Genomic DNA, 27,994 nt, shown 5'->3' on the forward strand with positions numbered 1-27,994 from the left:
GTTCTTTAGGGTGGGTGGTGGGAAGGCGGGATGAGCTCCCCTCAGAGTCGCCTGAAATAAAGAACAAATGCGACTTTAGTCAGGTTTGATCTTAGGTGCAACATAAATATTCAAAGAAAGAATAACTCTTTTGTCTTTAATAGCCCCAAAGAAATAACTCCCATAATCATCCCCTGTGTGTATTGTAATGGCGATATTAGCAACAAACTGAATGGTGGATGACGCGTTCTGCTACAATAGAAAAAAAAATTCTGACCAATTGAGCCGAAGTTGATCCATTGTTCATTTAAACGTAGCACGTAATGCATAAAGTTATTTTTATCACCTATACCATAGATAGACACGGTCGCTTGGCTTCCAACCTCTGCTGACACCTCTGGTAGAGGCCAAGAAAATGTATGCAGTTGGACCAGAGAGCCTTCGGATGTTGCGCTGGTCTGGTCGGCTAAGCCCACGGTTGCTGAACCGAAAAGTCCCGAGTTCAATTCCTCGGTATATGATGCTTGATAGCTGGGGAAATCTACTTTCTTGAGTTTTGCAAAGGCATACACAACACGTAATAATGATTCCGCATTAAAGGTGCTTCTACAGTTTAACTTAACTAACTCTGTCTTTATTAAATTGTGTTGTAGTTTTGTTCTTTTTTTTTTTTTGTCGTTCGTTATTTGCAAAAATAAACAGACAAGTATAAATAATATCTTGACAGAAAGACGTGTTGACGTTGAAACTTGACACACACCACGTTGATAGCGAATACACTAGACATTATTTTTTACATCCTTGTTTGTTGTTATTAACGTTTAACGACAATACACAATTAATTTCAAGTACCTAGTCCAAAAATACCCTTTCCCTTTCTCTCAATATCTTTACATCTGTCTCTTTCCATTCCTCTCTCTATCTTTACATCTATGTCTCTTTCCTTCTCTACCTCTCTTGCATACAAGGCAATATTACTAAATTTTATTAATTAAAAAATTGTAAATTTTTCTCATTGAGGTTGTCCGGCTCTCAATCAAGGTGATTAACCCACCATTTACTCTCTTCACCAACCGGCATCGATTTAGCCGTTAGTCCAGCACAGAGACATCATACATTTTCCACCGTTTGATTTAACTGTCCCAATTACGCCTCGCTATGATACTCAACATGACCTTGACCATGACCCCAATTAACACGACCCCCAGCCAGCCCTAAATACACTTCTTAAGTGGCTGAATGAGTGTCGCCACCTCGCTATCTCCTTCAGCTCCTCTTCTTGTTTCATTTATTTTATTATATTATCTCTTTTAGCTCCTCTTTTTTTTATCTAATTTAGCTCCTCTTATTCCTTTAACTCAACTTAGTATTTCATTTAGCTCCCTCTATTATTTGCATTAACTCTTCATGCCAACTGCTTTAGTCCTTCTTGTCACCTGCTTTAGCTCCTCTTGTCACCTGCTTTAGCTCTTTTTGTCACCTGCTTTAGCTCCTTTTGTCATCTGCATTAGCCCCTCCTGTCTCCTGCGTTAGCTCCTCTTGTCACCTGCTTTAGCTCTCATTGTCACCTGTCTTAGCCCCTCTTAGCTCCTCTTGTCACCTGCTTTAGCTCCTCTTGTCACCTGCTTTAGCTCTTATTGTCAACTGTCTTAGCCCCTCTTAGTTCCTGCTTTAGCCATTCTTGTTATCTCCTTTGTAACCTCTTGTTATGTTATTTAGCTCCACTTATCTTGTTTAGCTTTTTCTATATCCTTCATCTCCCTTTTTTATCTTTTTCAGCTCCTCTTATTAACTACTTAAGCTCCACTTTTTATTCCTTCGGTTTATCTCGTAATTCATTTAGATGCTCATTTTTCTTTAGCTCCACCAATCTCCATTAACTCCCATTGTTACTAGCTTTAGCGCCGAGTTTTATCTCCATTGTTTCAAGCCAGACTGTTTTGATGCAGGTCGGAAGTTTATTCGCAGACTCAATGGGTTTCTGTCGCTTGCTTGAGTGTTAGCTAATAAAGTGGTCTTTGTTCAGTGGTTTTTATAAATGTTACCAGTGCCTGCCTTAGTAAAGTATTACAGGCGGGGCGGGATACTAATGTTTATTAATGACTCCAATGGTTTAAGTGTGCTTTGACCCCATGTGCTTTGAGCCCATGTACTTTGACCACATGTGCTTTGACTAGAGGTGATTTGACCTGGTGTTGTTTGACCGGGAGACGGACATTTTCCCGAATAGAAACATGCCCGAATGCGACAAACGCCCGAATAGAAACATGCCCGAATGCGACAAACGCCCGAATAGAAACATGCCCGAATGCGACAAACGCCCGAATGGACACTTGCCCAAATGCGACAAACGCCCGAATGGACACTTGCCCGAATGCGACAAACACCCGAATGGACACTTGCCCGAATGCGACAGTTGCCCGATTGGACACTTGCCCGAATGCACAAATGCGTTATCTTCCCCTTGTTGTTTCCTTCAACTTCCCCTCTTATCGGCCTCTTACTTCTTCCCCTTTGAATGTATTATATATTGTATGTGTGTAGCTTGAGTTTATATAAGTGTTATGTGCTTTACTTAAAGTTTGTTACACGATTTGTTTTCAAACGTATTGCTATACATTATCTTTTGTCTGCGTTTTTTGCTAACTGAAGTCCCCATTTCCAAAATGTTTTTAAAAATATAGATACTTGATCAGGAAACGCTTTTTAAATATTTTAGAATATTAATAGAATATTAATATTATTAAAATATGTAATCGTCTTTTGTAAAAAAATGTGATAATAGTTATTTTAACCAACTTACATGAACGTATACGTTTTGAAAAGAAATATGCCTAATAAAACTGATAGAAAGAAGAACGTGTGCAAAAGTTGAAACTGATGATTTGCACAATAGTTTGATTTATTCATTGAATGGTACAATTTATAATACAAAAACAATCTGTATTGAATGTTTTTTTTTTAAATTTATTTTGAGTTTTTTACCAAAAAATATGTACAAGTAAAGTTCCCTTTTCGAATCTGGCAAAAAAAGTAGTGGTTACCTGTTTATGTGATCCCAATAGACGAAAACACAAAAAAAAATGCAACAGTAAAAAGTAAAAAAAAATTATATCATACTTTGACAATACGAAAAAAACAGAAAAAAAAATAGCAAAAGACTAATAGTATAGATAATTTTGACGCTAGATTAATTTGTAGCCAGCTGTGTTGTAATGCAATAAAAACATTTCAGAGGACATCTTTAGTTGCCGGCCTTGCCTGGATGGCGCGAATATTCGTGTTTAGTTGGCGATTTCAAATGTACTGTAGTTATAACAAATGTTTACTGTTAAGTGTTTTAGAAACAGAATTCAGCACATGTGTATATAGATTGGCCTCTATCTCTCAGATATCTAAAGAAAATAATTCTGGTTGTCGTTAGTTTATACCAGTTTTTGATTCATCACTTTTTATATATTACGGTGATCGAAAAACTGCGCAGAAACTATGCGCAAACTTTTTATGGAAATCGAGCATTTATAGATATCGACAAAGAAGGATCAAATGTTCATTGTAAAATAATACAACATTATTCTACAGAGTATGGCAAAATTAAAGTGTATTTGTATAAATCGTTTCTATTTTCACATGTTTCAGTTTGCGCACTTTTCCTGTGAGCAGATTTCATTTAGCGCATTTTTATGTTTGCGATACTTTTAGAGATCTAAGTATTACATATGTTAAGATAAATCTGGGAGTGGTATGAAATAGTTATTCTCTTCGTCTTCAGCACTTAAAGTTTCTGTTAGATACGGTTGGATTTGGTTCGCCGTGTTTTCATTTACTGTGTCATGTGTCACATTGTGATAAAGAGTAGGGCTTGTCACAACATTATCTGGAATGAGATAACCGCCACTGTTGTCTTCTGCGACGTCTGGTTTGTGGTTGTGGTGGGCGTGGGCTCCAACACACCCAGCACCGCCACGATCTGGGGATATGATTATCTCTTCCCACTGGTAGTAATCCGCGGTCTTGTTCGCAGAAGGGAATTCGGAATAAATAGGATTGCTATCCGGTGACACATATTCACTGTCGAGTTTGATATTTTCCTCTTGTAGACGATTCATCGACATGTATTGGTGGTTTTCTTCCGTGTCATCTTTGGCGACTGCTGCGTCGTAGACGTTCTCAATATTATCCGTGTTTTTATCTCTTGGTACAGAATGAACCATAGCTTCGACTGTTTTTTCGCTGCTTGCAGTCATTGTGTTGTCGTCTACGTTCTTACTATTACACATACTTTGATTTTCCGCGTTTTGTAAGTTTTGATAAGCAGCTTCCGTTGGAACAGTACACAAACTCTCGCCTAGATTTTTTTTAACATCGCTCTCGTCTTGAATTTCCGCATGTTTTTCTGCGTGAGACTTTGGATCAGGTTCCACCAAATCTTCTTTTTTCTGGTCGTTGTTTTTATCAATGGCAACCAGGCGAAAATCAATGTACTGTTGATCTGGTGGTCTCGGGGGTAGGGGAGGCAGAGTGTCTAACCGACATTGTTTTGGCTCGTTGGCGTCGTGGTCGTGCCCTCGGATGTTGTTGTTGGTCACCATCGCGTCTACAGCGTCATCCAAAGTGTTGTATTCTTCCTCGTCTACAGATGTACAAAACAAATTAATAAAACATTATAACAAAACTATAGTTAACGGCAGTGGCGTAGCACTTACTGGTGTCACCCCCCCCCCCCCCCCACAGAGGCGTAGTGACCCTTCCCGGGGACAAACTTTCAAACTTTCGATTTGCACCCCCCCCCCCCTCAAGTTTTTCTCTATATATTTTGCTATTTTTTGCCTTGGTGTCACCCCCCCCCCCCTAAATGGTGTCACCCGGTGCAGTCCGCCCCCCCCCCCCCTCGCTACGCCTCTGGTTAACGGGACTGCGCCAAAATGTCAGTTTAACTACATATCAAATAAACATGAAGATATTCATTCCGCCTAAATACGAATTGAAGATTCCTCAATTTATTTCAAGATACCGATCCCCATATATATATACATGCATATATACGTACCATTTCGATGTTCAATGTAAACATTCTCCGCCCGTTGAGCACTGCAGAAACAGAAAGAAAGTAAAACATATTAAAATTTAAAAAAAAACAACTTTTAATGGGTTTAAAATTCATTTTATATTTATTTTTACGATGTAAAAACTTCAATTTAATGAAGCGGATGTATGAAACATACTCATGGCTTTGTTTATACCCTTACACTGTTTGATAAAAATATATTTACTATTAATAGGAATTTATATTTGATTTGTATTTTGACCTATAAATTTTAATTAAATAAATTACTTTAGGTTAGTAGTATCACAAGCTGAGATAAGGGTGAAGGGCAAAGACTGATAATGAAATTCAGCAACATCATTTCCGGGGTTGATGCCAAATCGAAGGATTTCCCAATTCCGTTTATTTAAAAACTGAGCATTCTTATAACAATAACAAAGTCAAGAATCTAAGTAGGGGGGGGGGCAGAGACCAAACCATTGTGAAAACACACGGGGCCAGTATCTAGGTACAGCAGCCAGAGACCACAAGTATCTAGGTACAGGAGCCAGAGACCACAAGTATCTAGGTACAGGAGCCAGAGACCACTGGTCAAGTATCTAGGTACAGGAGCCAGAGACCACGGGTCAAGTATCTAGGTACAGGGGCCAGAGACCACGGGTCAAGTATCTAGGTACAGGAGCCAGAGACCACGGGTCAAGTATCTAGGTACAGGAGCCAGAGACCACGGGTCAAGTATCTAGGTACAGGAGCCAGAGACCACAAGTATCTAGGTACAGGGGCCAGAGACCACAAGTATCTAGGTACAAGAGCCAGAGACCACAAGTATCTAGGTACAGGAGCCAGAGACCACAAGTATCTAGGTACAGGAGCCAGAGACCACAAGTATCTAGGTACAGGAGCCAGAGACCACAAGTATCTAGGTACAGGTGCCAGAGACCACAAGTATCTAGGTACAGAAGCCAGAGACCACAAGTATCTAGGTACAGGAGCCAGAGACCACAAGTATCTAGGTACAGGGGCCAGAGACCACAAGTATCTAGGTACAAGAGCCAGAGACCACAAGTATCTAGGTACAGGAGCCAGAGACCACAAGTATCTAGGTACAGGAGCCAGAGACCACAAGTATCTAGGTACAGGAGCCAGAGACCACGGGTCAAGTATCTAGGTACAGGAGCCAGAGACCAAATCATGTTGAAAACACACGGGTCAAGTATCTATGAACAGGAGCCAGAGATCACGGGTCAAGTATCTAGGTACAGGAGCCAAAGACCACTGGTCAAGTATCTAGGTACAGGAGCCAGAGACCACGGGTCAAGTATCTAGGTACAGGAGCCAGAGACAACTGGTCAAGTATCTAGGTACAGGAGCCAGAGACCACGGGTCAAATATCTAGGTACAGGAGCCAGAGACTACTGGTCAAGTATCTAGGTACAGGAGCCAGAGACCACGGGTCAAGTATCTAGGTACAGGGGCCAGAGACCACAAGTATCTAGGTACAGGAGCCAGAGACCACGGGTCAAGTATCTAATTACAGGTGCCAAAGACCACGTGTCAAGTATCTAGGTACAGGAGCCAAAGACCACGGGTCAAGTATCTAGGTACAGGAGCCAGAGACCACTGGTCAAGTATCTATATACAGGAGCCAGAGACCACTGGTCAAGTATCTAGGTACAGGAGCCAGAGACCACTGGTCAAGTATCTAGGTACAGGAGCCAGAGACCACGGGTCAAGTATCTAGGTACAGGAGCCAGAGACCACGGGTCAAGTATCTAGGTACAGGAGCCAGAGACCACAAGTATCTAGGTACAGGAGCCAGAGACCACGGGTCAAGTATCTAGGTACAGGAGCCAGAGACCACTGGTCAAGTATCTAGGTACAGGAGCCAGAGACCACGGGTCAAGTATCTAGGTACAGGAGCCAGAGACCACGGGTAAAGTATCTAGGTACAGGAGCCCGAGACCACTTGTCAAGTATCTAGGTACAGGAGCCAGAGACCACGGGTCAAGTATCTAGGTACAGGAGCCAGAGACCACGGGTAGGGTATCTAGGTACAGGAGCCAGAGACCACGGGTCAAGTATCTAGGTACAGGAGCCAGAGACTCCTGGTCAAGTATGTAGGTACAGGAGCCTGAGACCACGGGTCAAGTATCTAGGTACAGGAGCCAGAGACCACGGGTCAAGTATCTAGGTACAGGGGCCAGAGACCACGGGTCAAGTATCTAGGTACAGGAGCCAGAGACGACAAGTATCTAGGAACAGGAGCCAGAGACCACGGGTCAAGTATCTAGGTACAGGAGCCAGAGACCACGGGTCAAGTATCTAGGTACAGGAGCCAGAGACCACGGGTCAAGTATCTACAGGAGCCAGAAACCACGGGTCAAGTATCTAGGTACAGGAGCCAGAGACCAAATCATGGTGAAAATACACGGGTCAAGTATCTAGGTACAGGAGCCAGAGACCACGGGTCAAGTATCTAGGTACAGGAGCCAGAGACCACGGGTCAAGTATCTACAGGAGCCAGAGACCACGGGTCAAGTATCTAGGTACAGGAGCCAGAGACCAAATCATGGCGAAAATACACGGGTCAAGTATCTAGGTACAGGAGCCAGAGACCACTGGTCAAGTATCTACAGGAGCCAGAGGCCACGGGTCAAGTATCTAGGTACAGGAGACAGAGACCAAATCATGGTGAAAATACACGGGTCAAGTATCTAGGTACAGAAGCCAGAGACCACGGGTCAATTATCTAGGTACAGGAGCCGGAGACCACGGGTCAAGTATCTAGGTACAGGAGCCAGAGACCACAAGTATCTAGGTACAGAAGCCAGAGACCACGGGTCAAGTATCTAGGTACAGGAGCCAGAGACAACTTGTCAAGTATCTAGGTACAGGAGCTAGAGACCACGGGTCAAGTATCTAGGTACAGGAGCCAGAGACCACAAGTATCTAGGTACAGAAGCCAGAGAACACGGGTCAAGTATCTAGGTACAGGAGCCAGAGACCACGGGTCAAGTATCTAGGTACAGGAGCCAGAGACCACAAGTATCTAGGTACAGGAGCCAGAGACCACTGGTCAAGTATCTAGGTACAGGTGCCAGAGACCACTGGTCAAGTATCTAGGTACAGAAGCCAGCGACCACGGGTCAAGTATCCAGATACAGGAGCCAGAGACCACTGGTCAAGTATCTAGGTACAGGAGCCAGAGACCACGGGTCAAGTATCTAGGTACAGGAGCCAGAGACCACGGGTCAAGTATCTAGGTACAGGAGCCAGAGACCACGGGTCTAGTATCTAGGTACAGGGGCCAGAGACCACAAGTATCTAGGTACAGGAGCCTGAGACCACGGGTCAAGTATCTAGGTACAGGAGCCAGAGACCACAAGTATCTAGGTACAGGGGCCAGAGACCACAAGTATCTAGGTACAGGGGCCAGAGACCACAAGTATCTAGGTACAGGGGCCAGAGACCACAAGTATCTATTTACAGGAGCCAGAGACTACAAGTATCTAGGTACAGGGGCCAGAGACCACGGGTCAAGTATCTAGGTACACGAGCCAGAGACCACGGGTCAAGTATCTAGGTACAGGTGCCAGAGACCACTGGTCAAGTATCTAGGTACAAGAGCCAGAGACCACGGGTCAAGTATCTAGGTACAGGAACTAGAGACCGCGTGTCAAGTATCTAGGTACAGGAGACAGAGACCACGGGTCAAGTATCTAGGTACAGGAGCCAGAGACCACAAGTATCTAGGTACAGGAGCCTGAGACCACGGGTCAAGTATCTAGGTACAGGAGCCAGAGACCACTGGTCAAGTATCTAGATACAGGAGCCAGAGACCACGGGTCAAGTATCTAGGTATAGGAGCCAGAGACAACAAGTATCTAGGTACAGGAGCCTGAGACCACTTGTCAAGTATCTAAGTACAGGAGCCAGAGACCACTGGTCAAGTATTTAGGTACAGGAGCCAGAGACCACGGGTCAAGTATCTAGGTACAGGAGCCAGAGACCACGGGTCAAGTATCTAGGTACAGGAGCCAGAGACCACAAGTATCTAGGTACAGGAGCCAGAGACCACTGGTCAAGTATCTAGGTACAGGAGCCAGAGACCACGGGTAAAGTATCTAGGTACAGGAGCCCGAGACCACGGGTCAAGTATCTAGGAATAGGAGCCAGAGACCACTGGTCAAGTATCTAGGTACAGGAGCCAGAGACCACTGGTCAAGTATCTAGGTACAGGAGCCAGAGACCACTGGTCAAGTATCTAGGTACAGGTGCCAGAGACCACGGGTAAAGTATCTAGGTACAGGAGCCCGAGACCATGGGTCAAGTATCTAGGAATAGGAGCCAGAGACCACTGGTCAAGTATCTAGGTACAGGAGCCAGAGACCACGGGTCAAGTATCTAGGTATAGGAGCCAGAGACAACAAGTATCTAGGTACAGGAGCCTGAGACCACTTGTCAAGTATCTAAGTACAGGAGCCAGAGACCACTGGTCAAGTATCTAGGTACAGGAGCCAGAGACCACAGGTCAAGTATCTAGGTACAGGAGCCAGAGACCACGGGTCAAGTATCTAGGTACAGGAGCCAGAGACCACAAGTATCTAGGTACAGGGGCCAGAGACCACAAGTATCTAGGTACAGGGGCCAGAGACCACTGGTCAAGTATCTAGGTACAGGGGCCAGAGACCACAAGTATCTAGGTACAGGGGCCAGAGACCACAAGTATCTAGGTACAGGAGCCTGAGACCACGGGTCAAGTATCTAGGTACAGGGGCCAGAGACCACAAGTATCTAGGTACAGGGGCCAGAGACCACAAGTATCTAGGTACAGGGGCCAGAGACCACTGGTCAAGTATCTAGGTACAGGGGCCAGAGACCACAAGTATCTAGGTACAGGAGCCAGAGACCACAAGTATCTAGGTACAGGAGCCAGAGACCACAAGTATCTAGGTACAGGGGCCAGACACCACAAGTATCTAGGTACAGGGGCCAGAGACCACTGGTCAAGTATCTAGGTACAGGGGCCAGAGACCACAAGTATCTAGGTACAAGAGCCAGAGACCACAAGTATCGAGGTACAGGGGCCAGAGACCACGGGTCAAGTATCTAGGTACAGGAACTAGAGACCACGGGTCAAGTATCTAGGTACAGGAGCCAGAGACCACTTGTCAAGTATCTAGGTACAGGAGCCAGAGACCACGGGTCAAGTATCTAGGTACAGGGGCCAGAGACCACGGGTCAAGTTTCTAGGTACAGGAGCCAGAGACCACAAGTATCTAGGTACAGGAGCCTGAGACCACGGGTAAAGTATCTAGGTACAGTAGCCAGAGACCACAAGTATCTAGGTACAGGAGCCAGAGACCACTGGTCAAGTATCTAGGTACAAGAGCCAGAGACCACGGGTCAAGTATCTAGGTACAGGAGCCAGAGACCACAAGTATCTAGGTACAGGGGCCAGAGACCACAAGTATCTAGGTACAGGGGCCAGAGACCACGGGTCAAGTATCTAGGTACAGGAACTAGAGACCACGGGTCAAGTATCTAGGTACAGGAGCCAGAGACCACTTGTCAAGTATCTAGGTACAGGAGCCAGAGACCACGGGTCAAGTATCTAGGTACAGGAGCCAGAGACCACTGGTCAAGTATCTAGGTACAGGAGCCAGAGACCACGGGTCAAGTATCTAGGTACAGGAGCCAGAGACCACGGGTCAAGTATCTAGGTACAGGAGCCAGAGACCACGGGTCAAGTATCTAGGTACAGGAGCCAGAGACCACGGGTCAAGTATCTAGGTACAGGAGCCAGAGACCACTGGTCAAGTATCTAGGTACAGGGGCCAGAGACCACGGGTCAAGTATCTAAGTACAGAAGCCAGAGACCACGGGTCAAGTATCAAGGTACAGAAGCCAGAGACCACGGGTCAAGTATCTAGGTACAGAAGCCAGAGACCACGGGTCAAGTATCTACAGGAGCCAGAGACCACGGGTCAAGTATCTAGGTACAGGAGCCAGAGACCACGGGTCAAGTATCTACAGGAGCCAGAGACCACGGGTCAAGTATCTAGGTACAGGAGCCAGAGACCACGGGTCAAGTATCTAGGTACAGGAGCCAGAGACCACTGGTCAAGTATCTAGGTACAGGAGCCAGAGACCACAAGTATCTAGGTACAGGAGCCAGAGACCACGGGTCAAGTATCTAGGTACAGAAGCCAGAGACCACGGGTCAAGTATCAAGGTACAGAAGCCAGAGACCACGGGTCAAGTATCTAGGTACAGGAGCCAGAGACCACGGGTCAAGTATCTAGTAGCAATGGTAAGAGAAACGCTCGATTCCGGTCGATTCATTGAGTATAGTTTACCCGGGATTTGACTGTAAATCAGGTTGAATAAAAGAGGGAATGCGTTTGCTTTCAACTTACATAATTATTTTTAAAAATGCTATAACTTTTAATGCTTGATAGTTTGATAGTTTGATATACTTACTTTTCAAATCTAACTCTGAACTTCTGAGCAGCTGAAAATTTTAAATTGATCTTTAAATTATTACAAAAACATAATATAATCTAATTACAAATGTACCTATTCCTAATATTAATATTTTGCTAAAATAATTATATCATTAACGTAAGTAGGCCCCCCATAACTTTTATAAACTAATGACTATTAAACGTGTTCAGTTAATATAATTATATTGCTAATGCAATGATTCTTAACCTGGGTTCGATCGAACCACAGAGTTCAGTTAGTCAGAGACAGGGTTTATGTGGAGTTCATGACTCACACCCGACTTCTATAATTCACGATAAAATTTAGTCAGTGTGGACGATACAACTATTAAAAAGAGTTCGTTGATTGCGCATATGAAACTGGTGGGGTTCAGTACCTCAAAAAGTTAAAATCTACTGTGTTAATATAATGTTTCTGTATATTAAATTAAAAGTGTTATATCAATTGCTTTTATCTAATAAGAAAAGTGTGCCTCTTACTTTTGTAGGCAGTAATCTAAGAATGTGTTACTTATCTAAGTATGTAAAGTAAGTATTAAGAGCTTTTAGATTGCTCCATGCTTACCCTTTAATTTCTTTCTTCTATAGATTATCAGCGCGACAACAACAAAAACAATAGCAACCACTGGGAGGACACCGGCCATAACATAATAATGGGTGACTGCTTCATGTGGTAAATAACCTGTTATAATAGTAAATATAACTTATAAAAAAAATGTACATAATATTTTGTCAACATATCTTCATATTTCTACATGTCATTTGTTTAAAAAACAAAAACAAAAATACAGAGCAAAAAAATTATTTAAAATGTGAAAATTGCATATTTTTAAACTAGTTTTTTTTTTAGAAATCATAGTTTTAAAGAAGTGTTTTTAACGTTATTCTAAACTACTAACAGTGTTGAAAGAAGCGGAAGACAAAAGATGTTGTGGAATGGGAAACGAAAACTCTACAAATGTATACAGATAAAATTATACATACAAATATAATAATGAATTAATAATAATTCTGATATTTTCGGTAACTAAACTATGTATAGATAAATAAAACATTGATCCTATCTAGTTCTGCATGATAAATGTAAACAAACATACATAACTATGTCAAGCTGTCTTATAAAAATTTGAATTTATTTTAAAATATTTACTTGAAAAAGTTTATAGTACAGAAATGTAATCATGACCAATAAAATAGCCAATCCAAGTTTATCTAATTAAAGTAAGAAAATAAAAAAAATTATTCATTGAAGATGAATCATTTATTAATTTTAACGGCGTCAAGTTCAGTGGGTTTTCTACTAATCAATTGTTGCGACAACTTTGTACCGAAAGGACATGAACACGGTTAAGTTGCTGTCAATTAAAATAGATGAAGCTTTGAAAAGTTCATATATCTCTGGACCCTATAATAAAGGTTATTTATAGATCATAAAGCGTTATGTTATGAGTTATAATCTTGAAATCGCGTTTAACAAAACAAAATACATTACATATTAAATGTTAGGATTAGTCATCTTTTTCTGGAAATAAAATAATAATATTCGACACGTTTACTTGAAATGTCAACTAAAATGGAGAACGCCTTAAAAATCTCGTATATCACAAAACAGTATGGACCCTCGATATATTTTTTTGTTTCAATTGCTATGTATTATCATCTTAAAATTTCGTATAACAAAAAAAAACATAAAATATTAAAAACAGGATTGATCAATATTTCCGGACAGAAAAAAAAATCAGATAGGATCCGTTTAATTGAAAAAATATAATATCTACTTTTTAAAAAGCTTTTTATTTTTATTTATTAGGCTGTAATAATCCTAAGGACAAAAGAATGAGACCGATCAAGAAAGACATGAAGACGTGACCCGGAAGAAGACACCAAGAAGATTGGATACACATGGAGACAGTTGGAGAAACTAACCAAAGACAAATATGCCTGTAAAGGTCATGTCAGATGTCTATGTCGCTAGCCTAAACCTAACCTATCAGGCAGTAATATGAAATCATCTACCTGTAACATTTAGTTTCAACGTGAACGGTACAATAGGAAACAATTCTGTCTCTCCTGTTATTGTTATCACCCCTGCGTCCTCCGGTGTGATTTTAGAGATGAACACCCGGACAAAGTAATGGATGCCGGACAGCGGGTCCTTATCGACAGAGTAGCTGACCCTGTTTGATCTGTCATCCGTGATCTTTTTCCCGTTCATTGACATCTGATGTAAGTACTTGAATACATCCGGGTGTGTGATGACGCAGATGAAAATGGTGATGTTGCTTCCTAGTTCACCGTGTAGCAGCTTTGGTGAGTCCACAGAGTAGCATGGGATAGGTGGGCCTAGGTGTAATATAAGAGAATGGTATAGGTGGGCCTAGGTGTAATATATCAGTATAATAAAGGTGGTTCAAGGTAAAATATAGCAATATAATATGTAGGCCTAGGTGTAATATATCAGTATAATAAAGGTGGTTCAAGGTAAAATATAGAATATAATAGGTGGGCCTAGGTGTAATATAACAGAATGGTATAGGTGGGCCTAGGTGTATTATAAAAGGATGGTATAGGTGGGCCTAGGTGTATTATAAGAGGATGGTATAGGTGGGCGTAGGTGTAATATATCAGTATAATAAAGGTGGTTCAAGGAAAAATATAGAATATAATAGGTGGGCCTAGGTGTAATATAAGAGAATGGTATATGTGGGCCAAGGTGTATTATAAGAGGATGGTATAGGTGGGCCTAGGTGTATTATAAGAGGATGGTATAGGTGGGCCTAGGTGTAATATATTAGTATAATAAAGGTGGTTCAAAGTAAATTTAGGCAATATAATAGGTGGGCCTAGGTGTAATATAAGAGAATGGTATAGGTGGGCCTAGGTGTAATATATCAGTATAATAAAGGTGGTTCAATGTAAAATATGGCAATATAATAGGTGGGCCTAGGTGTAATATAAGAGGATGGTATAGGTGGGCCTATGTGTAATATATCAGTATAATAAAGGTGGTTCAATGTAAAATATGGCAATATAATAGGTGGGCTTAGTTGTAATATAAGAGGATGGTATAGGTGGGCCTAGGTGTAATATATCAGTATAATAAAGGTGGTTCAAGGTAAAATATGGCAATATAATAGGTGGGCCTAGGTGTAATATAAGAGGATGGTATAGGTGGGCCTAGGTGTAATATAAGAGGATGGTATAGGTGGACCTAGGTGTAATATATCAGTATAATAAATGTGGTTCAAGGTAAAATATGGCAATATAATAGGTGGGCCTAGGTGTAATATAAGAGGATGGTATAGGTGGACCTAGGTGTAATATATAAGTATAATAAAGGTGGTTCAAGGTAAAATATAGCATTATAATAGGTGGACCTAGGTGTAATATATCATTATAATAAAGGTGGTTCAAGGTAAAATATAGCATTATAATAGGTTGACCTAGGTGTAATATATCATTATAATAAAGGTGGTTTAAGGTAAAATATAGCATTATAATAGGTGGACCTAGGTGTAATATATCATTATAATAAAGGTGGTTCAAGGTAAAATATAGCAATATAATAGGTGGGCCTAGGTGTAATATATCATTATAATAAAGGTGGTTCAAGGTAAAATATAGCAATATAATAGGTGGGCCTAGGTGTAATATAAGAGAATGGTATAGGTGGGTCCAGATCAAATATAACATAATGATATAGTTGGACCTAGGATAATATAAGAGAATGGTTTAGGTGGGTCTAGGTAAAATATAGCAATATAATAGATGGGACTAGGTAAAATATAGCAATATAATAGGTGGGCGTAGGTAAAATATATCAATATAATAAGTGGTTCTATGTTAAATATTTTAATATAAAAGTGGTCCTAGGTAAAATATATCAATATAATAGGTTGAACTGGGTAAAATATAACACTATGATAAAGGCGAACCTAAGTGAACTTATAAAAGCCGACTTTACTATTCCTAAAGTGAGTGAACTCAGATATATTAGCAGTCAAGCGCTATACCACACGGCCACACATTCCGTTTAAAAGAAATATTTCAAGAATCGATATTAATGTCCAAAAGAACTAAAAAAAATCTATGAAAAGAAAAAGAAGCAACATAAACATACCAATTCTTTTGTTAATTATTTTGACAATATTTTTTAAAAACTTACATTTAAAAACAAGTACGTAAACGTTGGCAATATCAACCATTGTGTCTGACTGCCAAACCTCACATGTGTAGTTTCCAGACTTGAGACAATCGGCTTTCGGATGTTCAAACTTGAGGTGTTTGCTGTTAGAAACACGAGCCAGGTTAGCACCGGACTCATCTCTAATTCGTATCTCCGTATTTTTGCTTGCGTGGTTGATGTTGCAAGAGAGCGAGATAGAGTTGTTTTTAGGGGTGATGACGGTTTTGTTAGAGGATTGGTTAACGGTAAACATGTCGATCCATGAATTACCTGTTAAATTGACCAAATATTAAAGCAAGCTTTGATGATGACTAAATTAATATAAAATCTTAGATTTATATATATATATATATATATATATATATATATATATATATATATATATATATATATGGCCTATATATATATATATATAGCCTATATATATATATAGCCTATATATATATATATATATATATATATATATATACATATAACCTATATATATATATGTCTATATGTAAATATATTATTGTAAATACGTGTATGCGTATATGTGTGTATGTGTCAGTGAGTGTGTTTGAACTTGTCTGTGTATGTGTGAACACGTGTGTTTGTGAACACGTGTGTGTGTGTGTATTTGAACAAGTGTGTGTGTGAATATATATTTGTACGAACACATGTGGGTGAGGAAGTGTGTTTGTATGTGTGTGTGTGTATGTGTGTGTGGGGGGGGGTAAACATCGCAAACAAAGAATTAGTTTTAATATAAAATGTGTCCATTTAAAAAAGACAATGCCTATGATAAATTCAATACTTCCCTTTTATAAAAAAAACAAGTAAAATTGCTTACATTTTACAGCTTGTAGATACCCATTCCTGGAATCTACCAAGATATCTTTCTCGTACACTTCACAAGTGTAATTTCCTCCGTCTAGACAGTTTTCTTGCTGGAGTTTATATACCAACTGTGTGCTGTTGGTATCCTGCGCTAGAATATTTCCGTGCTCGTTTTTTAAACGAATCTCGAACGTTTCATTCGTGCTTGCTATAACACAGTTAAATCCCACATGAATGCCCGTATACGCAGGCGAAGTTGTATTACTGTAGTTGTTTATTGAAAATGCTACGATAGAAGTCCGGCCTGAATCGAAACACAATATGTGTGTATTGTAATCTTACTAAATAATAAATATTTGTATTTTTTTTTTTAAATATTATAAGTGATACATACAATTATAATTACATTTTTGAAAATAAAACAGTTTTGGAACGATCGATTACACTCATTTAATATTTTTCAATTGAGAATTAACTATTGAAAATAATTTTTAGAGTTATTTTGTCAAGGGCGGGTGCGATTTTTCTCTATATACGGTTTGTAAAAATAAGTCGATTTTGGTGTGACACCGTTATCCGATAGCCATGAGACTTTGGGGGAGTTGATTAGAACAATTCAGGGAAGGGTTCTGTAAAAAAATCCTTTTTTTTTAATTTCGCAAGGGTGGCGCCACGGGCGGCTGCGATTTCTCTATATACGGTTTATAAAATTTCGGTTTCACACCGTTCATCCGTGTACCATGAAACTTTGGGGAGATGATTAGATCACTCAATGGTAGGGTTCTGTAAAAAAAATATTGTTTAATATTGCAAGGGCGGCGCCCCCCCCCCCCCCCCCCGAGGGTGGAGCGATTTTTTTTTCTCTATACACGGTATATAAAAAATAAAACTCGGATGCGGTTCGTTCGAGTGCCATGAAACTTTAGGGAGTAGATGAGAATACTCCCGAGAATATTTCTGCGAAAAAGAAAACTAAAGTTTCTTACGGGCGGCGCCATATAGGGTACAACTTTCGTCAATACACGGTTTGGCGCCCAGAGTTTTAGAGCGACTATGTTGGCACTTGGCATCCGTTATTCGAGCGTCCTGCATAGCGAGTAAGGGGTACTACTATATTCAGCGGTAAAACTACAACAGGCTTCTAAAAATAACTTTGTAACGCGAGGAAATCCTTCTGTACAGTTTCGTCACCTTGCGAAAGATGAAAAAATAACTTTTTGAATATGAGGAGCCTACTGTAGAATTTCGCCACTTTGCGAATGATGCAAAAAGCATCTATTATTAGACAATCCAGTCAGAAATTGAGATCGAGCATCTAATAATAGACCATAAGTAACGCTAGCATATTGCATCAGTCACACTGATATTTAAAATACGTCAAATAATTTTTTTACGTGTTAAAGAAAAAAATCCTGTTCATTTGTGTCACTTTAGCGAATGACGAAATCTGCATCATTATTAACAGAATGCTATTTGGCCGATGGCGCCTGTTAGTTTTAAGGAGCCAGGGGTCGTACGAAGCGCATATGCGGTTGTGTAATCGGGGGGTGGGGGCCCTGAGAGCGCCCCTCTACGTCTCTGACACAGAGGCGGTCACCGAAGTGTGTTCTATCATATTATTTGGGTGAGTGACTAATGTACACTCAAGGTTTTCATGCGGTAGTGTAGGTAAACCCGTGTCCTGATATTTATGATCCAAGAACAGGCATTGTTTACATTTAAATAACTCATTTTTAGTAAAGAAGTTCACGCGTCTAAGAACATATAATTATAATTGATAACGCGTTCGTGAAATCCTAATATATTTCGTCAAACTTTCTTCTATCCCCGCGGCAACGCGCGGGGGTCGGGTACGCTAGTATATATATATATATATATATATATATATATATATATATATATATATATATATATATATATATATATATATTCGTTGATTTATATGTAATTCAAAGTAAAACTAAAACTTGCTCCATGTATACAGCTTACAAACCAAAACATAAAAAAAAATTACATATATATTACTTACATGCAGTTTCTCTGCCGAATGTGAGAATAAGAATAACGTGTATAGCTATTAAAATAATCATTTTTTTTAGCTTTGAACTGTATTTCGACATACACAAATCATTTTCTTACTGAGGATTCAATAACCATTGCACAATTTCGTGTGTAACCGTGAATGAATTGTTGCATCTATATCCTCCTTCTAGTTTCTAGAAAACGGATGTCCACTTGAATGGGACAGTGGAGATTACTTGGCGGGAAGCTAGGCGTTGGTGATGTGTCGTGGGCAGGACACCACGTGATGGCGTCACCCATTGACGTGCTCACCATGTCGTGTCAAGGACATGCAACAACTGACATAGTGAACTACGTCGTTGTGTATTCATCATATCCTGTTTAGATGTGCTACGTCAATCGTGCATTCGTCATAATTATTTGACAGATTCGTTGTATTTAAAAAACAGTATGTTTTTGAGAGGTTATAAATATATAAGTAGTTTATATAGGCCTATATAGGCGTGGCCTAAGCGATAGCAGGGGCGGAACTACAGTGCCGCCAGACCACGCAATGCGGGGGGGGGGAGGTGCCCAGGCAGTTTAGGGGCCCACAGCCGACCTTAATTTATATATATATATATCTTAATATATAAATATGGCATAGGCGTAGCGAGGGGGGGTGCAAAACGAAAGCTTGAGGGGGGTGCAAATCGAAAGTTTGTCACCGGGTGCCGGGAACGGTCGCTACGCCTCTGATATATGGGGGGCCAAAAAGAATTGTTTTCGGGGTGGCCCTTTTTCTAGTTCCGCATCTGAGCGGTATGGCTGTTACCTGCAAGTCTCGAGTTGGGATAGGGGTCAGTAAAACGTCCCTGAGTTTATATATATATATATATATATATATATATATATATATATATATATATATATATATATATATATATATATATATATATATATATATATATATATATATATACATATATATACATATATATATATACATATATATACATATATATATATATATAAATATATATATATATATATATAGAGAGAGAGAGAGAGAAAGAGAGAGAACGAGAGAGAGAGAAAGAGAGAGAGAGAGAGAGAGAGAGAGAGAGAGATGGGGAGGAGTAAAAGAAATTCTAATTTTTTTTTCATTTTTGTAAAGCAATTATAGAAAACTCAAAATAATGTAATTATTTTAATTCAATGTACACATTTCAAAATACACATAAAACACATACAAATATGTAATTAGCAATAGGATAATCAGAATATGGCGTAAAATGAATATGGATTATCAACTACACTTAGCATTTGGGATATCCAGGCAATGAATGGGCCTCTATTGTGCTTAGTCTCTTGATAGTTTACATACTTATATCAACACAAGATACTTACCAGTTAGTTATTTTATAAACAATTCATGCGATTTTCAAGTTTATTCCAGTTATATTGCTAAACGCTGTTTAAGACTTATAAAAATACATAAAACAGAACGTTAGTTGTTCTTTATTTGGACTTGTTGTCTGAATCCTCCACCATAATTCAAAAATTAAGAACGAAGAAGAAGAAGAAGAGAAAAAGTTCTTTATTAAGCAAAATTCTTATTAGAAACATCATGAGCGAAAATAGTGTAAGCGTAGGACAGGATACGCACTTGTTACTTGAAAGCAAAGTGAAGTAATATCAAGAAACAGTGAAAGTGTTAAAACTTATTAAAAAGAACCGGAATAAAGTAATTATTTTTCTCGTCTTCAGCACTTAATACCTCTTCTGTATTATGGTCATTAGAATTATGTTCTAAATTTGCAAAAACTCTGTGTCTAAATTCTCCATCTTGAAAATGTCCCTCGGGTGAAGAAATTTTAACAGCGTATGCAGGAATTACGGGAACGAGGTAAGTGTCGTCAATATATTCTCCGCTCTCCGTTTTATTGACTTCTTGTTTTTTGGCGTTAATTTCAACGCAACCCGTCCCGTCAATATTGGCTGTGGTAGTATTTCTAACTCCAACGCTTTCATCGCGATGTAAATTTATTCTGTTTCCTCCGTAGCCCGTCGTTTCTTTCCGTTTATCATTGCCGATTTCTGTTATAGTTTCATCAATATCGAACATGGATAGATCATGTAAACTGGACTCAAAATTGACGAACTGTGGTGTTAGCGGCCTCGGGGGGAGGGCGGGCACGGTGTGGGCAACGTCCGCAGATTCGGGAGGTTTCAGGGTGTTGACCGCGGTGACGTCATCTGTGTTGGTGTTGGTCTTCACCGTGTCTATGACGTCATAGATTGTGTTGTATCCATCGTTATCCAAGTCTTCTAGTTGAGAAAATGAAATAACACATTTAAAGTTTTTTTTTTTAAAAATAGATACGTGTATATTTCAAAATTCTAATGGAGAATATTAGGTATGCTAATGACAGTCAATGGAATCGTCTAGAAACCCCCACCCCCCCCCCCCCTCCTCGTGCGTTTCGCGCGTTTCCTTGAAATAGACAAATACGAGTCTAATAATTAATAAACATATTTACCTCTAACAATTGATCACCAGTAGAATACCGCCGCTATTTAATTGTTTTCTATTCTACTTTTCAGTGATTCGTAATTTGTGAATTCGACACTACCAATGTTACGACTGAAAGTAATTCCTTTAAAACACTACAGCACTTGAAGGACGATTATCTCCCCCCCCCCCCCTATTCCCAGCTCTTGTGAAAGCAACCTCCCCTTCGTTACCTCCCCTTAGTTTCAAATCGTTTAAAAACTTAACTTTCTGCCCCAAAAAGCCGCTAAAAATTTGATCCGGCTCTACCGTTGTAAATATTTGGCGTGAACCACAGCTCACCAGCCTGGAGAGCGAGGGAGGGGGCGGGAAGAGGGTTAAATAGTCGGCTTGCGTCGTGGTGTCCACGAAGAGAACTATATATACGAATGACAGAAATTTATTTAACTAAGCATGATGGATTAGATGTATACTGATATATCTATACATACGATCATGTTCTCCTTGGTAACTGATTCGCAATCCTAGATCACCACTGAAACAAAAGTGAAACGATAAAACTTTATCAATATAAAGAATAGTCATTGTGTTTTGCAGTATTAAAAATACATATAACAAGATATTTCTGTATTAAAACGCAATCTGAACGAAATCAGCTACCCATGTCTAATAAAATGAGGGCTTATATACGCAATATATCACATGAAGGGTAGGGATATGGTTTATTATTTGAAAAGATTGTGTAAACCAGTTTAGGGAAAAAGAGAAATGTTTCATATATCGTGAATTTATAGTTCGTAATTATAATAATAGGTTGAGCTAGTAGGTTAAAAAAGTGTTAAAGAATTTCACAAAGTGAAGTAGGTATCGGGTAAAAAACAAAATGTGTTTTATTAAAGAACTTATTATTAAAGAAGTTCCTATTTCTGACTAAACAAAATGTTCTTTGCACTTTTTGCAGCTAAATTAGGCTAACATAGAACTAAAATAAGACCGAAAATTAAATATGCATAATATTACAGCATTGTATTATGTAGTGATTTTTTTCTTCACAAAAAATACAATTGTTTTAGATTAATTTGGTATTTAAAAATCTCGTTTTGTAAAATCGAACTATATAGTAATATATAAAAAACTTACTGATCTTGGCTTTTACTTTGTCTTGCTGTATGTTTTGATGAAATAAAAAAAAATCGTGTCAATGAGTTTATGATCATATATGCAATGCAGAAAACATAAGGCTTTAACGTAGCTTATGTAAAAAATTAATTTAGTTTAGCAACACACACACACACACACACACTCATATATATATATATATATATATATATATATATATATATATATATATATATATATATATATATACAAATAACAAGGACTCAGGGTTGTAAGTTTCGAAATATTGCTACATTATTTACCGTTCACTTAGATATGCTTTGGATTCGCATTAAGGGTTTCTGTGAGTAACGATGGTTGTAATCGTAAAGACAGTTGTCAGGAAAACATAAATAGAAATATCGCCGTTCGCTGATTGTATGCCTACCTTTTAAACCACGTCGTCTGTGGCAGATAAAGGCTGTTGTCAAAGCTATGAGAACCACTGGGGCGAATATCCCAACAAGTAAAATGTGCAGGGGAAATGGATCAGTATCAGGAAGTAATCCGTCTCCTGAGATAATGATTATGTACATTATTTATATAGGTTGATAAGTATATATATATATATATATATATATATATATACACATATATATATATATGTATATAAATATATATATATATATATATATATATATATATATATATATATATATATATATATATATATATATACATATATATTTGTGTGTGTGCGAAGAGTGCAGTCACCTCCAACTCTTTGCATTATTAGCTCGCCTTCCCTGCTCGTCTAAACCACGATATAATGTGAATTTATAATAAGTAAAATTGCTTGATAAGCAACAGCTGTCGTTTAACAAAATTTTAGGACAAGATAATAGCTGCTCCCTTAGGACTCTAGTAGGACAAGCACGTGTTGATAGGCACATTTGAACAAATGTATAACTAGCAGAGTGGGGCAACCATTGTATGACACTGATAGGATGAGCGCATGGGGACATGCACATGTGTATACTTGAAGACCAAGCACAGTAGGACACTGGTAGGACAAGCACATTAGTTAGACTGGTAGGACAAACATTGTAGGACACTGATAGGACAACCTATGTAGGACACTGGTTGGATAAGCACATGTTGAGACTGGTATTAAAAACACACTCATATGAGGAGAGGCGCCGTTATCTCAAGTGCTCACTTAAACATCTGCTTAACAATGCTTTGAATGTATGTTCAGCGTGTAATAACATTGTTCTAAATCATGACTAAATTCATTTTAAAATCAGAAGAATAAGGTCGTGACCTGTCGACAGTTATATTCTAAAATTTAGATCGTGACCCCATTATTTAGTTCGAAAATCAAATTTCAAATAGAGAAGTAGTGACCATGAGCCATTTTAGTTCTAAAATTATGGTCATGAAATCTCATAACCAGTTCGTTGAGTCGCAAGATCTAAGCCATTATATTTGGAATTCTTAGATTTAAATGTTCTAGTTCCTAGTCAGGATAAAACGCCATCATTTGTTGTAAAAGGGCGGTTCTATTTTTTAAAATATTTTCTCCTATTGTTGCTCTTGATGTGATTACATGTATTTTCAAATTATAAATATGGTGTTATGGTCTGCTTGGTAGACATCTTAATGACGTTGTTAAAAAAGGGTTTCTGAATCTAGCCCAGAACAGATGTTAAAATACGGCTGAAATGTTTCTCAAGGTAACAGATTTTCTTAGGAGAAAAGTAACAATCTTTCCCTTTCGTACCTAAGACAATTAATGCAGGTGAATGGATAGGTGTATTAGCATTATGCCTAGGTCCCTTCGTTTCTCTAGCTTGAGGCGGGTACCGATCAGAGCTTGATAGACTCAGTGATGTAATTAAGTCACGAGCCCGAACTGAGATCTGAACTCGAGACTTTAATCATAGCAGCCGAACGCTCTACCATTCGAGCACGCCGTCCCGTATAGGAGTCAAGCACTTAAATAAAAGATATAAAAAGATCTTGTAAGATCTTTATGCACACATGTAGTGTCTCGTTCCTTAATACTTAACGACGGAGAGTTTGGTACCGAATTCCATTCACGGACCCACAAGACTCCCCAAAGTTTTATTAGTGGTGCCTGACACTAAGTAAAGAAGACAGCGGGCTCCGTGCTGTCTATTTCATGTGCAGAGGGTAGAGAAACAGAGTTTCTTTCAGGCATCTCTTCCTGAACGAAATATAAAAAGTATATTTCATATAGAAACAAATATTTTATTATTTATTTATTATTTCCCACTTTACGTAAATGTGTCCCCCCCCCCCCCACGGAGAAAAATTTCTGATAGAAACTCTGAACACGAAATCTACATCATCAGCCCAATGTGCCGTCTGGTTAGAAAGATGCTACTTAAGCCTAAACTAATCCAAGATGCACGCCATAATCTGGCTACATCTTTTGCAAAAAAAAAACCTACTAGCTCAAGCACTACTTAAAGCTTTAGGCTTTGGCTGTGTTGGATGTGTTCATCGCTTAAAGCCTGTCGTATCTGATAACGTGCCTCTTAAACAATCTAATGTATGCAGCTTTGGTTCATAAAAATGTGATTTATTCTAAAGTGCGTAATACAGTTAAAGTAAAGAAACAAGCGCAGAATGAATGTGTAGTTAGCTCTCGAGGAATTCTCTTAAGACAAGCACACAGCACGAGAGTGTTGAGGTAGAAACGTGTGTATATCACGCCTAGATTGTCATTCAAGATTTTATTTCCTTTCGGGAGGGTGGTGCAAGGATACACTGAAAACTTCCGGGTCTCGAACAATGGTTATAGTATACATACATTTTCTAACTTTCAACCGGGCAAGAGATGACGGTGGACGTGCTCTGGAGAGGGAGTGTGTTATGGCGCTGCCCCCCCCCCCCCCACACCGCCGGGAAAAAATCCTGAAAGAAATACTGTTGCAAGTAGATATGATCTGCTGTTATGACCAGGCGCTTGGTAAAATTCTAAAGATGTTCAATCATTGGCCGATCTAAAGCCTCTATCGCGATAACAAATTCGTGAGGAGTAATGCAAAATATCATGCGATGGCGTAGCCTAGAGGTACAGAGCTAGACTGGTAAACCTAGCGGTAGAGAGCTAGACTGTTAAACCTAGCGGTATAGAGCTAAACCTAGCGGTAGAGAGCTAGACTGCTAAACCTGCTACACTCCTAAACTTAGGTGTAGAGAGCTAGACTATTAAACCTAGCGGTATAGAGCTAGACAGCTAAACCTAGTGGTAGATAGCTAAACTGCTAAACCTAGCGGTATAGAGCTAAACTGCTAAACCAAAAGTCTCGAGTTGGAGTCGGGGTTCAAGTCAGCAGAATAACTACCCAAAACAAATGTACTCACGGGTTAAATTGAGTTTTATCGTATACGGCGTGATACTATAAAGCCGTGAATCAGCGGCAATTGTTAAGATTTGATTTTCGTCCGGCAGAACCCTGGCAATGAAAACTCGCACCGTGTAATGGATCACGGACGGGGGGTACTTTTCAACACTGTAGCTGACCCGGCTAGCTCTGTTTTCAGTGATTTCTTTTCCATTAAAATGCAACTTAAATCCATCAAAAATATCTGGGTTTGCTATCACACAGATAGGAATAGTGAGATTCCCTCCAATTCGTGCGTGAACATTTTTCGGTGATTCCTGTGCTTGGCAAATTTGAGGTTGACCTTAACAAAAATGGATTAAATATAAACAAGTAAATTAGTATCTAAATCAAAACTGTATGCAGTTATAAATTATGCAAAGTGAGTTTTTCTGGCTTAAGATATTTAGGGTATATGACATATATCCCATACTTTACAATAATATTGTATAAGGAGGGATTGTATTGTCAGCAATACGCCTCTAATTGCGCTTATCTTTTATGAGAGGACCCGATACATGGGTAACATTTGGTTCTTTACAACTAAACGCCTGATCCTTTTTTGAGGACTCAACCATTGTTGAATTATGTTCATTGGTAACGTCAAATACAAACTTCATCAGAGTATACAATGCTTTTTATTCCTTTATTTTCAGCAGTAAACAACTCCTAAATTAGCATATAAAAACCACCCTCAGTATCGTCAACATCGCTTCTATACATATATACTACATTGTTGAAACCATATCTAATCAAACGACGTTAAACTCGTTTCATAGACGCACTGACCCTAACTTCATGACTATTCTATCCAGACCTATAAACTACGCGAAACACTCATCATTTTATGGAGAAGTCAGCTACATATTATTTCAAATATCGCATGAAAAAATGTATAATATAAGTAATATTGTAACTACAAAGATGTTGGCTTTAAAGACAAGTGTTGTACTAGCCTCCATATTCCCCTAAACATGAAAGAAACATTGCAAATACTTACATTTTACCACCAACAGGTACACATTTATCTCAGAGACAACTTTTTCATTTCTGGAGACATCACAAGAGTAATTCCCTGATTCTTGGCAGTTCGCGGTCTTACGTTCTAATGTTAACAGTGTCGTATTTGTTGCTTGTACTATCACTTCCCTTGACTCGTCTCTAATACGAATTACAGCGTCCGTGCTTTCATGGCTAACGTTACAATAAAATATCACAGGCTCACCTATCTTGATGTACACTGTTTGATTTGTGGACTGGTTTATTGTGAAAGAGTTGATTTTCGCTTCACCTGAATTATATCAAATTAAATGCATTAGAAAGTAGACATATATTTATGATAGTATTATATAATTTTTTTATCTTGCTATAACACTACGCGTCTTATTGGTTTATGAACTGGTGTATTGTGAAAGAATTAAACCTAAATTACATAGTGTTTGATAAATTTTACATATTTCTACATATTTATAATATATATATATATATATATATATATATATATATATATATATATATATATATATTTATTTATTTATTTATTTATTTATATGTATATATATATATATATATATATATATATATATATATATATATATATATATATATATATATATATATATATATATGTATATATATATATATATATAAATATATATGTATATATATACTTTTTCTTGGAATAAAGTTCGCTATTATCATATGTACACATGGGGACAAAATTTCAATATAAAATATAATCATATTAAAAATATTCACTTTGTATTGTGAGCTGTAATCTTACATGTACTCTTTTTAACTTGTACTGTTAGGTATCAATGAACAAAAAACAAAGTTATTAATGTAACTTACCTGTATGGAACATTACCAATGTTATTAGAGTAATGTAATGCAGATATGCAACACCAAGCATTTTCGTTCGAATACTGTATGCATATATAGTCGAAGCAACAGTCACCACATATTAGGCTGTTAACGGCTATTTACTTGTTTCACTTTTCAAAGAGAACTTATGATTATAAGTCAGTTCCATAACTAGCTATAAGTCTGGCCATTTGGTCAGGACTAACAGGGCAGCTCTTGAATTTGTTATGAAATCTACCGCCCTTCCGCATCGGCAACCCATTACGTTGGCTTAAAGCTGACGTAGTCACGTGACTATAACACCCAAAGTGAGTCCACTACGCTCCGCTACGCGACTTTTTATAGTACTAATTTTAGAAGACTACTTATGTTGAGATTGTGAGATAATATTTTTTATACGTCTTGCTGTAAAATGTATCTAAATGTAATTTGAAAGTCGCCATTGTAACAAATAAAATGACAATTCAAAATACTATGTAGTTATTTTTTTTTCTTTATAAGAGTTGTATATTTTCTGGTGATATTACATTGAGTGAATACCGCACCCTTTTCCGTGAACTTGAA

The 27,994-nt window shown here is 38.7% G+C and overlaps 2 protein-coding genes across 3 annotated transcripts; both read right to left on the bottom strand.

Annotated features, from left to right (window-relative positions):
* Nucleotides 1–2,881: 2,881 nt before the first annotated feature.
* On the bottom strand, nt 2,882–18,796 carry LOC131927390 (uncharacterized). Its single transcript, XM_059283096.1, has 8 exons — nt 18,567–18,796; nt 16,551–16,841; nt 15,698–15,988; nt 13,549–13,875; nt 12,098–12,214; nt 11,510–11,540; nt 5,030–5,070; nt 2,882–4,612 (listed from the first exon to the last, which is right to left on the bottom strand). Exons 1-8 carry the CDS (start codon nt 18,655–18,657, stop codon nt 3,702–3,704), a joined length of 2,100 nt encoding a protein of 699 aa, XP_059139079.1. The 5' UTR covers nt 18,658–18,796; the 3' UTR covers nt 2,882–3,701.
* A 939-nt stretch (nt 18,797–19,735) lies between these two features.
* Nucleotides 19,736–27,715, bottom strand: LOC131927394 (uncharacterized). Of its 2 annotated transcripts, none has more exons than XM_059283103.1 (7): nt 27,419–27,715; nt 26,568–26,858; nt 25,548–25,871; nt 22,600–22,725; nt 22,194–22,218; nt 21,545–21,588; nt 19,736–20,866 (listed from the first exon to the last, which is right to left on the bottom strand). In XM_059283103.1, the coding sequence occupies exons 1-7, from the start codon at nt 27,477–27,479 to the stop codon at nt 20,256–20,258; spliced, it is 1,482 nt and encodes a 493-aa protein (XP_059139086.1). In that variant the 5' UTR covers nt 27,480–27,715; the 3' UTR covers nt 19,736–20,255. The 2 variants fall into 2 exon arrangements, with proteins under 2 accessions (XP_059139086.1, XP_059139085.1); XM_059283102.1 differs by having other exon boundaries at nt 19,736–20,869.
* Between the last annotated feature and the right edge of the window lie 279 nt (nt 27,716–27,994).

This window comes from Physella acuta, unplaced genomic scaffold (genome assembly GCF_028476545.2).
Source record: "Physella acuta isolate Inbredline_101_S28 unplaced genomic scaffold, ASM2847654v3 ptg001396l, whole genome shotgun sequence".
Taxonomy (NCBI): Eukaryota; Metazoa; Mollusca; class Gastropoda; family Physidae; genus Physella; species Physella acuta.